Source organism: Typopeltis vanoorti, chromosome 11, assembly GCF_054136105.1.
Source record: "Typopeltis vanoorti isolate ZY-2024b chromosome 11, IOZ_Tvanoo_1.0, whole genome shotgun sequence".
Lineage (NCBI taxonomy): Eukaryota > Metazoa > Arthropoda > Arachnida > Uropygi > Thelyphonidae > Typopeltis > Typopeltis vanoorti.
Genome location: NC_143559.1, coordinates 18,999,582 through 19,014,672, shown reverse-complemented (window position 1 = coordinate 19,014,672; position 15,091 = coordinate 18,999,582). Strand labels below are relative to the sequence as shown.

At 38.4% G+C, this 15,091-nt stretch overlaps 1 protein-coding gene across 1 annotated transcript in view; it reads right to left on the bottom strand.

The window, feature by feature from the left end:
* Window positions 1-15,091, bottom strand: part of LOC150101349 (U3 small nucleolar RNA-associated protein 25 homolog) — a 52,519-nt gene that overhangs the window by 36,779 nt on the left and 649 nt on the right. Inside the window, exon 2 of the mRNA XM_090400444.1 lies at window positions 1,057-1,171. Coding sequence (XP_090256570.1) covers window positions 1,057-1,167 — 111 coding nt within the window. The 5' untranslated portion in view covers window positions 1,168-1,171. The remainder of the gene's footprint in view (window positions 1-1,056; window positions 1,172-15,091) is intronic.

Below are 15,091 nucleotides of genomic sequence, written 5' to 3'. Positions count from 1 at the left end.
GGAGATGATCAAATGAAGCAAATATCACATGTATTTTTGTGTTATCCCTACTCACAAAAGGTTGAATAACCACAGCAGACTACTGCCATGAACAAGTCAAGGGATTAACCAGGAAACTTTTTTTCTTTTTTTTTTTTTTGGATTTATGGTTCTTATAATGCCAAACCCCAAAAGGTTGCAAACCTATACTACATTAGTACAGTGGGTGGCTAAGGATTTTTTTTTCTTTCAATTTGCATGAATTACTTTTTTTTTTTTTGTATTTTTATTTTTTTGTTTTTATATAGTCCAGAAAACCTGCTATAGAGACCAAATAGGGAACTTTTTGGAGCTACTTCAAGCGTCCAATAAGCAGAGCAGAGCAGTAGTCTCCCCAGACAATAAAATTTATCTCCCACATAAAGATAATCTCAAACATTCATGCAATGGCAGGATTTGAACCAGCAATATGGGCAGCAGATAGGAGCTAAATCACTAAAGCAACAAATCACTCAGCCTTTTTTATTTATTTATTTTTTTTTTTTAAACACAGTCCAGAAAACTTGCTGTAGAGACTCAACTTTTTTGAGATACTTCAAGCTCCCAATAAGCAGAGCGGTAGTCACACCAGGCAATAAAATTCATCTTCCACATATATGCAATGGCAGGATTTGAACTACTAATGTGTCAGATGGATAGCAGATATGCCTATCACCCAGCCAACAGGCCACTAAAAGGAGGCTACATATTGTTTTATTGCTACTTGAGCTACAGTATCATATCAAAGGTTATGGTACATAATTATATCTTCCTCTCTCAACCATAGCTCACAAGCTAATCAAAATAGCTTGCTAAGCCAGGCCATGGTCTAAATGCTATAGTCTGAAAAGCCTTTCATTAAACAATTAGTCACCAGACTGAGAAAATAAATAAAATAAAATAAATAGTTCTGAGAACAACAACTGCAATCTATGGAGAAAGCATATTTTAAAAGGTGTCCAGACTTTTGTGGATTCTTCAAACAAGTTACCAGGTAATTTAGCATATTAAAATAACACCGATATCAATAATTTTTACCTGCAAAATGTTTGGCTTTTGTTCTCCTAGTTCTGTCTGCATATCATACTTTCTCTTTCTCTTAACTCTATTTAATTCCTGTAAACTTTTCTGGTGGTTTTTATTATCCATTACTCTATAAAATAATAATAAAAAATAAATAAAATAATGAGTAATCAAACTTTCTAAATATAAGAATTTTATACTGAAACTAAAAGAAACAGTTCACTGTCATTAGCTTCACAATAATTCTCCCAATTTACACAAAATGTATATTATACTAAATTAAATGTTCTTGGTCATTTACATTTTCCCTCACGTGTGGCAAAAATAGTCAATGTCTCGTGTATATATATATATATATCACACTGTAAAGGTAGTTTAACATGTACTTATAGCAGACATGGTATTAAATAAATGCACGATTGTGCTATACTGAATGAACTATGTAATAGAAAGTTTTCCTGCTTGGTTTTGAAATAAATTAATTACATGTAATAATAACAGTAAAGTAAATTATGAATTTTTATTCTTGCTTTAATCCATTAGCCATCAACAAATCCATTTAATCCATCAACAAACAAAGTCTGCTTGTCAAGTATTTTCACAAGTAGTGAGAACCTCTGTTGGATCGGTGCCAAGAAGAATCATTCATGTTGAAGGGGGAGAAAGAAACAAGGCGATGTATGAATTGGTCACCAACATGCGAAATCACGTGCTTTATATGTAAAATTTTCCAACTGTTATAAAACCAAAATAGTTACCACTTTATAACTACAATATTCATAAAAGAGAAGTTAATTTTCCGACATGTAATAATAAACAATTCATCCCACAATACGGATTGATTACCCTATTATTAAAATGGATTCTCCTTCTTCTGACATGTGCAGAAGTGTCGAAAGGTCTCGCATCTGTGGGCGTACAGTACTTGTATAGAGAGGCTACTGACTTCAAGTCAACTGCCTTAGTATCCCATAATGCAAGGTACAGTTCCTTTCAAATAAGTATATTGCACCACTGTCTCTAACAGAATATTTTAATAAGATGGTGATATCATTAAAATAATATGGCATTATTCTATTGTACTACTTATATAGAGAGAAAATATGTGACTTCTGCACAGATTTAAACTCAATCTTCCTGGATTTAGCTCCTAATGATCAGACCTCAATAAAGGTCAAAACCATCTTTATATTGACCATTCTCATAATGCATAGCAATATAACACATCAAAAGAGAAGTGTGCTTTGCATTATGGGATAATGAGACAATTGATGTAAAGTCCATAGCCTCAATATGGAAGTAGACTAGTTGTGAAAATCATGTGCAAATTTTGGACCTTTGGTAAAGGATTAAAATAAATTTCAAGTATATTATAATTTCTTATGCAATGCCCTCTTTACATGTTATCAAACAAGGAATATATCCCAGCACCAAAACTGCCCATGTAATGTTGCACAGTGTAATAACCTGACCTACTTACCTTGAGCTGTAATTCCATAAAGAATAACAAGCTACAACAATCTGCATATGCAATTTTATTCATTTTTTATTCAACTAACTTTGCCAGCGCATTTGGCAGATATTTTATGCAAACTTACTGTATAAACAAAAGCATTTCAGGATTAGAGAGAGAGGGAAAAAAAAGCTGGAGACATGGACAAGATGGTAGATGACTGACAGATATTAGAAAGTAACAGAGTGAAGCAGAGCCTAAGGGACTTCGAATGATCTGGTGGCTTTCCACAGCAGTAGCACATTCAGGATTTAATCTGGGACGGGGGGGGGGGAGTTGAGTAGATGATTTGAGAATGCATATTGCATACGACCTATGACTGAGCATCTGCAGTGATCGCTAATTCATAAGCAGTATAGAAATAGAAGACATGACACAACATAAATTTTAAAAAAAAATAATTTTAAGTAGGAAAAGATTTCTGAAAAATTTTCTAGTGTTTTTTTTTTCCTTTTTCTTGGGGGGGGAGCACTCTGGGTGAGCCACTGTTCCATAGATATCTATCTCGACCAATGCTAGTCAATTTTCATGATTATGATATATGGCAGGAATGAATGGAAACATCAAATTGTTTACTCATGATAAATTGAGTGAGGATAGAAGAATATGGAGTTCCTGCCAAATTTGAATGAATAATAGCAAACTTAACAGTTATTAGTGTATTGTTGCCATATGTAATATCAGGAGTTTTGAATTGAAGAGATTCTAGACTCAGTGTTATATTAATGAGACTTTACTGCAAGAAACCGATTGGTTCAAGGATGTGGGATCAAGCGCAAAGGATAGTGAAGTTCAGGAGTCACACTGTAAAACTATTTGAAGAATCACCACTATAATCCTGAGGTAAAATACTGCCTAGAAGTTATGCCTCTTCGTATGGCTGTAATATGACTATATCATTGTGCTTGAATCAGATCACTTGTGTACCAAGATAATAGTACTTTTCCTTTGCAGTAAGCGCTGCAAAGGGAAAGATATATATCATAATATCTATTTTACTTTAATTTTCTACTGTTACGCTACTATCATTACCAACAATCAACACTGTTCATTCTTTAAGGGCTTTCACCTACCCCATAATTACTAATAAATAACCAGTTTTCAAAATTACTGAACTTTAGGTTCATGGGTTCTAGTTACATCTTTTTATTACAAAGTGATATACTGGTCTGTCTCACTGTACATTGAACATTAGACGATAAGTTCATACTTTTACCTTTAATGATTTTTGGAAGTTCAGTTATGTTTCTATACCCAACTGATTAAACATTCAGAACTTTGTCTTTCTCTTAACTAATTAAGGGTGAAAGGTTAGATGAGATGATTGTGATGGAAGGAACAAATGACTTGAGGTAATGTAAATTGGGCAACAAGCGATATCAGATTTTTGTTTGAGGTTATACAAAAGAAGACACAGAGAGGAAAGATAGTGCATGTTGCATAGGTATGATAGTGACGAGCTGAGCAGAAGAGCAGTAATATTGAATAACATAATCGCTAGAATGTGTCAGAAGAGAGGAGTGGAATATGTGGATGCTTGGAGGGCGTTTGAGGACAGAGGAATTGTATGTGAGAGACCGCTTGCATTTGAATGAGGAAGGACATAGGCATCTGGAGAGATTGCTGTTCTGAATGAGTCGGTGTGTCAATGCAGGGAAATTAGAATGCCCAAAGTGGATGGTAGCAGGGGTGGCATCTTGTGGGAATGGGTACTTGGGGAAAGGGGGACAACATCAGATAACGCTGAGCCCAGTGGACTCTAGAAGGGATAATGCTGGGTATAGAAACAGTAGCATTTTCATGCTTTATACTAATGCAGAAGTATCCGGAATACAGGAGAGGAATTGGTGGTGCTGATAGCATCAGCCTGGCCAAAGATCATCGTGATCACCGTGGTTGACAGAAAAGGATATAATAACAGGAATAGAAGTAGCAGGGTACAGCATTTTTCGGCAGGATAGCAAGGTGGTGGAATACTGCTTATGAAAAGTGATGACTTATGTCCTCTAGGAGTGGAGGCTTTGGAAGGCAGTGACACTAACGATTTTGAAAGCATATGGTGTGAGGTAGATATAAGCAAGACAGGATATTTAGTAGGGCGTTGTTACAAACCAAGGAGCACAGAGGGTGGGGACCAGGAGATGTTTAGACAGTTCATCTTGGCAAGCGCAAGAAGAATGATTGTTATGGGAGATTATAACTACAGCAGTATAAATTGGGTAGAGGAAGATGCATGTAGCAATAACGGAATGGAATTTCTAGAATTCTTGAGGGACAAATGTCTTAGGCAACATGTAATAGAGGGAACAAGAGGTTCAAGAGTTTTGGATTTCGTCATAGCATCAGAAGAGTTGATAATAACTGAGATGACATCTCTCCCACCAGTTTGAGAGAGTAACCATGTGATTTTGACTTGGAAGATGAATAGACATGCAGGAGAATCAAAGAGACAGGGAATATATGTGGAATTATAAGGCAGGTGATTATAACAGTCATAGAGGTCAACTTGGGGAAGTTTTATGGAGGGAGGAATTGGAAGGCTGGCATATCATTAGTGCTTGGGAAATTGTGAAGGAATATTTGTTAGCTGCAATAGTAATCTGTATTCCACAAGTGAAGAAGAGGACACAATTTTGAGTTAAGTGGATGACAAACAACATTAAAGAGGAACTGCATCTGAAAAATAGGCTATGGAAGAGATATAAGGAGACAGCTGAAGCGCAGATGCATGAAGAATATAAGACACAGACCAGGAGAGTGACTAGTATGGTAGGGAAGGTGAACCTGAAATATGAGAAGAGATTGGCCCTAATTATTATTATTATTCAGGCTTCCATGAAGTCAAAAGACTCATCGTGGGAGGTCCATCCTAAGAAACACAAAGTCTATCATACCACTCCTTGAACTCACTGACCGTTCTCGCTCTCACCACTCCATCAGGCAATGCATTCCATGGTTAAACCACCCTCCATGCAAAGAAACCACTCCTCACCCTCTTACTCACAGTTTCCTTTCGTGACTTCCAGGGATGGCCTCTTGTCACCACTCCTTCCCACTGTTCAACCAAGCGAAAGAACTCCCCAGTGTCAACCCTGTAATCACCTCTCAACAGTTTAAAAGTCTAAATCATATAACCTCTCATTCTATCCACCAAACTCTGCAGTCCACATTCCCTCAGCCGATACTCATTAATTAACTATCATTCTACAGTCCTGAAACCATCTTTGTTATCTGCCTTTGTACCCTTTCCACAGTTAATTTATCCCCTTCAAATCCTGGGGACCAAATCTGAGAACAATAATCCAAGTGTGATCTGATCAGGGTCTTATACAATGGAATGATAACTGTTTTATCTCTGCAGGTCAGTGCCCTTCTCATTATTGCAGCAATCCTCTGTGTTACCTTCACCACCTTTGCAATATGTCCCCAAAATTCCAGGTTTCTATCAATCCTCAACCCCAGATCTCTTGTCTCCCCTACTTCCTCCAGTATAACTCCTCCCATAGAGTATGCAGTGTCCCATCGATGTTTCCCAAACCTCAAGACCTTACATTTTGCTGCATTAAACCGACACCCCCAATAATTTGCCCATCTATCTAGCTTATTCAAATCCTCCTGCAGGGCTGCCGCCTCTGCACTATTACTAATAATCCCTCTCAGCTTCGCATCATCTGCAAACAATTAAATATCCCCTTGCAATCCACTGACAATGTCATTGATATAAAAGTTAAACAATATAGGTCCCAGTACTGAGCCCTGTGGGACTCCACTTGTAACCCTCTGCTTCCTTGAAACTGCCCCACTATACACAACTCTCTGATACCTATTGAACAGCCAATCCTGAATCCAGTTGACCAATCTGACAATCAGACCCATGTGCTGCAACTTAAATATCAGCTTATCATGTGGCACCCTGACAAATGCCTTCACTAAATCCAAGAAAATGGTAGTAAATGACTTTTCCTCATCTCATGTTCTTGTAACTTTATCATAAAATACTAGCATATTGCTAAAAACAAGAGCGCCCCCTTCACAAAATCCATGTTGACTCTCACAGATAACATTACCCTCATCTGCCCAATGCTGTATACGGTCCTTCACTACTCTCTCCAAGATCTTACTAACTACTGATGACATACAAACTGGCCTATAATTAGACACTTCCAGTCTGCTACCGCCCTTATGCAATGGCACTATCTTACCTTCCTTCCATTGCATGGGCACCTTTCCTGCAGCTAGACTTTCGTTGAAAAGCCAGGTCAAAGGCACTGTCAGTTCCCTAGCACATTCTCTCAAAACTCATGGTGAAATACCATCCAGTCGCACAGCTTTCCTGACATCCAGAGTACTCAGTATTTGAAACACTCTCTCCTCCTATACCTCTGAACCTCGAAATTCCCTATCCCTCTAGCATTAAAACTGACTCCTCCAGGATCAAATACTCCAATAAAGTGTTCATTGAACAATTCTACTATGTCCTCTACACCAGTCACTCTATTCCCATTTTTATCCCACAATATCATTCTTCCACAGTCATTTCTCCTCCTACTGGCCACATATCTAAAAAATTCCCTAGGATTTTCTTTGGATCTTAGGGCTAATCTCCTCTCATATTCCAGTTTCGTCTTCCTTACCATACTAGTCACTCTTCTAGCCTGTGTCTTATATCTACTCCGTAGCCTCTTTTTCGCATGCAATTCCTGTTAAATATTGTTTGTCATCCACTTTACTCCAAATTGTGTCCTCCTGTTCACTCTTGGTATACAACTTACCATTGCTGCTAACAAATATGCTTTCATAATTTGCCACACACTAATGATATCCTGGCCTTCCAATTCCTCCCTCCATGAAACTTTCCCAAGTTGACCTCTATGACTATTATAATCACCTGCCTAATAATTCCACATACGTTCCCATCTCTTTGATAATCCTGCATGTCTATTCATTTTCCAAATCAAAACCATATGGTCACTCTCTCCAACTGGTGGGAGAGATGTCGTCTCAGTTATTATCAACTCTTCTGATGCTATAAACAAATCCAAAACTCTTGAACCTCTTGTTCCCTCTATTACATGTAGCCTAAGACACTTGTCCCTCAAGAATTCTAGAAATTCCATTCCCTTATTGCTACATGCATCTTCCTCTCCCCAGTTTATACTACTGTAGTTAAAATCTCCCATAACAATTATTCTTCTTGCACTTGCCAAACTCAACTGTCTAAACATTTCCGGGTCCACACCCTCTGTATTCCTGGGTCTGTAGCAACACACACTAAATATCCTGTCTTGCCCACCTCTACATCACACCATATGCTTTCAAAATCATTAGTGTTACTGTCTTCCAAAATCTCCACTCTTAGAGGACATAGGTCGTCGCTTATCATAAGCAGTACTCCACCACCATGCTTTCCCTTCCTATCCTGCCAAAAAATGCTGTACCCAGCGACTTCTATTCCTGTTATTATATCCTCTTCTATCAATGATGTCTCAGTGATCCCAATAATTTTTGGCCAGGCTGATGCTATCTGTGCCACCAATTCCTCTTCCTTATTCCGGATACTCCTGGCATTAGTATATAGCATATAAATGCCGTTGCTTCTATATCCAGCATTATCCCCTCTAGACTCCACTGGGCTCAGTATTACCTGATGTCGTCCATCTTCACCCAAGTACCCATTCTCACAGGAGGTCACCCCTGCTACCATCCTCCCTGGGACACACTGACTTTTTCAGAACAGCAATCTCTCCAGATGCCTACCTTCTTCCTCATTCAAATGTAAGCGTCTCTTGCATACAATTCCTCTCTGTCCTCAAACACACTCCAAGCATCCACATATTCCAGTCCTCTCTTGTCACACATTCTAGCTATTATGTCATTCAATATTACTGCTCTTCTGCTCAGTTCGTCATTATCATACCGAGGCAACACACACACTATCTTTCCTCTCTGTGTCTTCTTTCGTACCACCTCAAACAAGAATCTCATATCTCTCGCTGCCCTATTTACACCACCACTCAAGTCATTTGTTCCCACCATCACAATCACCTTATCCACCATTTCACCTGTCTTAAATCTAAGATCCAAAGAAAATTCTAGGGAAATTTTTAGCTATGTGGCCAGTAAGAAGAGAAATGATTGTTGAAGAATGACATTGTGGGATAAAAATGGGAATAGAGTGACTGATGCAGAGGACATGGTAGAATTCTTCAATGAACACTGTATTGGTGTATTTTATTATGGAGGAGTAAATTTTAATACTAGAGGGATAGTGCGGGTTCGAGGTTTAGAGGTGCAGGAGGAGAGAGTATTCCAAATACTGAGTACTCTGAATGTCAGGAAAGCTGTGGGACTGGATGGTATTTCACCACCAGTTTTAAGAGAATGTGCTAAAGAACAGACAGATCTTTTGAACTGGCTTTTTCAATGAAAGTCTGGCTACAGGAAAGGTGCCCAGGGAATGGAAGGAAGGCAAGATAGTCCCATTGCATAAGAGCGGTAGCAGACTGGAAGTGGCTAAAATATATGTCAGTTTGTGTCATCTGTAGTTGTTAAGATCTTGGAGAATACAGCATTGGGCAGATGAGGGTAATGTTATCTGTGAGAATCAACATGGATTTGTGAAGGGATGCTCTTGTTTTAGTAATATGCTAGCCTTTTATAATAAAGTTACAAGAGCAGTAGATGAGGGAAAGGCATATACTGCCATTTTATTGGATTTAGCGAAGACATTTGACAGGGTGCCACATGATAAGCTGATATTTAAGTTGCAGCACATGGGTCTGGATGTCAGATTTGTCAACTGTATTCAGGATTGGCTGTTCAATAGGTATCAGAGAGTTGTGTATGGTGAGGCAGTTTCAAGGAAGCAGAAGGTTACAAGTGGAGTCCCACAGGGCTCAGTACTGGGACCTATATTGTTAAACCTTTATATCAATGACATTGTCAGTGGATTGCAAGGGATATTCAGTTGTTTGCAGATGATGCAAAGCTGGGAAGCATTATTAGTAATAGTGCAGATGTGGTAGCCCTACAGGAGGATTTGAATAAGTTAGATAGATGGTCAAATGAATGGGGAGTGTCAGTTTAATGGAGCAAAATGTAAGGTCTTGAGGTTTGAGAAACATCGATGGGACACTGCATACTCTATGGGAGGAGTTATACTAGAAGAAGTAGAGGAGACAAGAGATTTGGGATTGGTGATTGATAGAAACCTGAAATTCAGGGAACATATTGCAAAGATGGTGAAGGTAACAGAGGATTGTTGCAATAATGAGAAGGACGCTGACCTGCAGAGATAAGAGTTATCATTCCGTTGTATAAGATCCTGATCAGACAACACTTGGACTATTGTTCTCAGATTTGGTCCCCAGGATTTGAAGGGGATAAATTATCTGTGTAAAGAGTACAAAGATGGTTTCAGGACTGTACAATGTTAGTTATGAGGATCAGCTGAGGGAATGTGGACTGCAGAGTTTGGTAGATAGAAGGAGGAGAGGTGATATGATTGAGACTTTTAAACTGTTGAGAGGTGGTTACAGGGTTGACACTGGGAAGTTCTTTTGCTTGCACAGCAGGAAAAAGTGATGACAAGGTGTAATCCCTGGAAATTACAAAAGGAAACTGTGAGCAAGAGGGTGAGGAGTGGTTTCTTTGCATGGAGGGGATGGTTGAACTGTGGAATGCATTATCTGATAGTGGTGAGAACAAGAACGGTCAATGAGTTTAAGGAGCGGTATGATAGACTGTGTTTCCTTGGAGGGACCTCCCACGTTGAGTCTTTTGATTCCTTGGAGGCCTAAATAATAATAATAATAATTGTGAGGATAGCAAGGAGCCAATATGGGATCAACTCTTGGAGAGAAGATAGAACAGCAGGCAATCAGATTAGGGATGGATATCAAAGATACCAAGAAAAATTGAAAGAATAACAAATTCTTGTGACTAGACAAAGGAGAAAGTATACAATAATGACATGTAAGTTGGTAAAAAAAGGATACAAGTGGGTGAAATTTTTCTTGCATATTAAGAAGTATGGGAACAAGGAGTCATCCTCAGAAGTTAGGTAAGAGTGTGGTTACCATGGGTGTTAGAATGCTACAGTTATTCGTGGCAAGTGGTGGGTAAATGGAATGGGTTTATTATTATATCTCCTACTGTATCCCCTACTAAAATCTCCAACTGCACTCAAAGACATTACTACCATCAATACCATCTACTGCCCACCACCACCAACGGCATTATTACTTTTTTTCTGTAAATTGCATGTATTCATTGGGAGAGTGGTGAGTTTATTTGTTCCCTGAACAAATTTAATAAGTGATATGATAATATGCAGAATGAGTGGACCACCTGAATTCTTGGAGGCATCAGTTAATAATAAACAATGCAAATCTCTATGGATATGCTAATTCTTTATGTTAATAATAATAATCACACAAATATGCATCAAATTATAAAATACAATGCAGAATATAGCATTTGTATTGTTTTTGAAATGTTTCTTAAAGGCAGTTATTAAAATGCTTATAAATCAGCAAAGGGGTTAAAATTTATTAGAACAATTTTAATCAGACAAAACTGACATTTTTTTTTATGTGACTCCATGCACAAGGTTGTAACCCTATAGTATATTAGTATCATTGGTGGACTAAAGATTTTTTTTTCTATTTTTATTATTACTTTTTTTTGTATGTTTATTTAATTTTTACATAATCAAGAAACCTTGGTCTTCAGGCCACACTTGGAACTTTTACAAACCATTTAAGAAAAAGGATGAGAACAAGAACAGGCAGGAAAATACTGACATGGAAAGCAAAATATTAATAACAACAAGGTAAGTATTAATACAGGGTGGCCATAAAATAACTTTCCCTCTTTGGAGGCATCTGTAGCTAAAACCAATAAACGGAATGAGACAAAATTTTATATTGAGACTTTTGAAGGCATGGGGGAGATGATTTCTGTGAAAGAAAAAGATTTAGTACCAAAAGTTGCTGATAGGGAAAATTTTGGCATTGGGGGAGCCAAAAACAAGTGGATAATTACATTAAAGGCAGATAAAATGGAATAATAACATTTCGATGGTGTAAGCGACAGCCGCGTCACTCACTCCAGCTGGATATGTGGCGCGTTACAATGATAATAAGAATAATTAAACTAAAACAACAACTTGCGAGAGAGACAGAAATTAAATGTTGTGATTGAACTCACAGGAAATAATGTTTTATTCATCAGAATCAGGGTCCCCTGGACCACATACATGATTTTTAATGTGCTGACCTTTCTTGTGTACAATAAATTGCAATCGGTGTGCGATATGCTCTACAGCTGAGCGTAAGGAGTCTGATTGGATGTTCATAACAGCCCGTTTAATGTTCTCTTTCAAGACATGGAAGATTGGAATGCCACCAACATACACAATGGATTTCAAATATCCCCACAGCCAAAAGTCACATGGAGTGATGTCCGGGGATCGAGGCAGCCATGCTGTTGGAAAGAACCGACTGATAACCCTCTCGTTACTGAAATGCTGGTGTAAAAGGCGCTGTACTGAATGTTCAATGTGTGGCTGTGCTCCATCCTGCATAAAAATTATGGAGTCCAAACATTGTCTTTGCTGTAATGCAGAAATGACAAAATCTCTCCAGTAATGGAGCAGGTTACAGGACCTGTAGGGGTAATACGCTCAAAAAAGTATGGTCCTATTATGAAATCGGCTGTGAAGCCACACCACATGGTTACTTTTGGAGAATGCATTGGTACTTGCTGGATCACTTGGGGGTGTTCAGATGCCCCAATTCTACAAGTTTGGTGAGTGTTGACCAAACCATTCAAATAAAAATGAGCCTCATCAACACACAATATTCTTCATGGCCAGTCATTGTCGACCTCCATTCGGGCAAGAAACGTTAGCGCGAATTTCATGCGCTTATCATAATCTGCAGTAGTCAGTGCTCGCACACAACTGAACTTATATGGATAGAAGTGAAGCATTTTCCGTAAAATTTTCCAGACTGTACCATAAGCCACATCAAGTTTGTGAGCTATGGCACGAGCGCTTGGACCAGTACTGGTCCCTGTGTCGTCGAACACCGCAGTAGCAAAGTCTGCTCTGTCTCTTCTTGCACTGCTTTCTGTCCTCTGCCAGGTCTAACTCCTAGTGATCCAGTTTCTTCAAACTTCTGAATCATAGCTCTCAGTGCTACAGCTGACATAGGACCTGTATGCAGGTTATGAAGCCTTCTAAAAATTCCAAAAGGGCAGCTATGGCATTGCACTGTTCAAGGTAAAACAACTTAACAAGTAAAGAATGCACAGGCAAGGTAGGACGCATATTGAGCATAATTCATCAGTCATTTGAATAACTGCCTAAATGTTCCCAATCTTTTTTAAGTGGAATTGGTGACGCTGCTGTCATGTATGCACAGTAAAATTTGCATAATCCTTTTCGCCTGCGTTTGCTGCAAATATTTGACTGCTTTTGGCTCCGCCAGTGCCAAAATTTCACTCATCGGCGACTTTTGGTACTAAATCTTTTTTTTGCAGAATTCATCTCCCCATGCCTTCGAAAGTCTCGATATAAAATGTGGTCTCATTCTGTCTATTAGTTTTAACTACAGATACCACCAAAGAGGGAAAGTTAATTTATGGCCAACCTATATCTAAGATAAAAGAAGTAATATGGTATGGTAACTCAATTTTAAAATTTGCACTTGCCGAGAAAGTCACCACTTGTAGTTTCACAGGAGCGAAAATTAAAAATGGTGGCGTGTTGTTACAGACCTTTCAGCTCAGTTGTAGGGGATGAAGAAATGCATCGCCAAATGTAATTGAAAACCAAAAAAGAAATGATAGTTCTGGTAGGTACTAATAATTTAAGTGGTGACAAACATAGTATGAGAGAAGATATGAAAGATCTCTTTGAAGAAACGAGAAAGAAATGTAAAAGAGTAAAAATTGTAGGATTATTAACTAGATATGATAGTAATGAGTTAAGAAGGAAGGCGATGATAGTAAATGATTTCATGCACAGGTTATGTAGAAGATATGGATGTGAGTTTTTAGACATGTGGGGTGTGTTTGATGGCAGAAAAGATTTGTATAAGAATGACGGCCTGCACATGAATTCATTTGGCATCAGAAACCTGGAGAAATTACTTCTTGGTATGAGACCCTAATGCAGAGAGTCAGGAAAACTAGATCATCAAGGGAGGAATGGGAAAAATGTGTGTAAAAGTTAAGCTATGATATGCAAACGTGATAAAGATGTGAATGCCTTTGAACATGGTTATGTATGTGGCGAAGGAGTGGAAAATTATGCTTTGGGTTCGGACCTTTAAAGTATGTCTGGGGAGGGAAAAGAGAAAATTCTAGAACAGCACCAAATAAATTGCATATCTAATTATAAGAATGGGACTAGGTTGTAATTTATTATGTCTATACACAAATGCCAGGAGCATTAGAAACAAAGGTGTTCAGTTTGTTGCTTTATTGAATACGATGTGGCCTAAGATTGTTGGTATTATTGAAATCTGGCTATCAGAATCAGATATGGTAAGTGGGATAGAGTGTAATTATTATTATTATTATTCCTGACATCTCCAAGGAGTCCAAAGACGCATCGCAGGAGGATACCTACAACTGTCTCAACTACTACACCGAACCTCTACTACGAATCATCTCCATCAACGCCATCTACCGCCCACCTCCACCACTGCCACAACTAGTATTTTTTCTCTGTAAATTGAGTGTGTTCTGAAGGGCCAATTTGTCTGTATGCAGAATGAAAAACCCGAGTTTCCGGGAGGAAAAACCCTGCTACCTCCGTATGAGATCAGCTAACTCACCTTCGATTGAAATCGTCCAGATAAAGATTCCTCCCATCGCGACAAGAATCAAACTTAGGCCTATTCCAATCGAATGGATATACTATTTTTAGGAATGACAGAAGAGATAGGAGAGGAGAGGAGGAGTGCTACTATGATATCAGATGACTTAAGTCCAGTTAGGGTAGAAATACAAGTAAACAAATGATCGAAACAATGTTCCATGTAGCGATGAGTTTGAGTCTATCTGGTATGTAGTGGAGGTTAAAAGAATGAAATATATGGTGGGGTGTTGCTACAGACCTGGAAGCTCAGTTGTAGGGGACGAAGAAATGCATCGCCAATTTAGCCTTATCAGTATCAAGCGAATGATCATTATGGGTGACTTTAATTTTACAAACACTGAGTGGGTAGAAGAGAAATCTCATGATAAGAAATAACAGGAATTTATTAAATTGTTGCGAGACAACTTTCTCAAGCAGCATGTGAAAGAAGGAACTCGAGGTCAAAGAGTGTTGGATTTGCTCACAACATCAGATGGGATCTCTGTCAAGAATATGGCTATTTTACCACCAATCGGTGAACTATTTTACCACCAATAGAAGTATCTACTTGTATTGAAACTTCGATTAAAACACGCTACATGCCGAACTACAAAGCTGGAAATTATGATCAACTTCGAATACTATCTTTTTTTTTTCCCATGGTATCA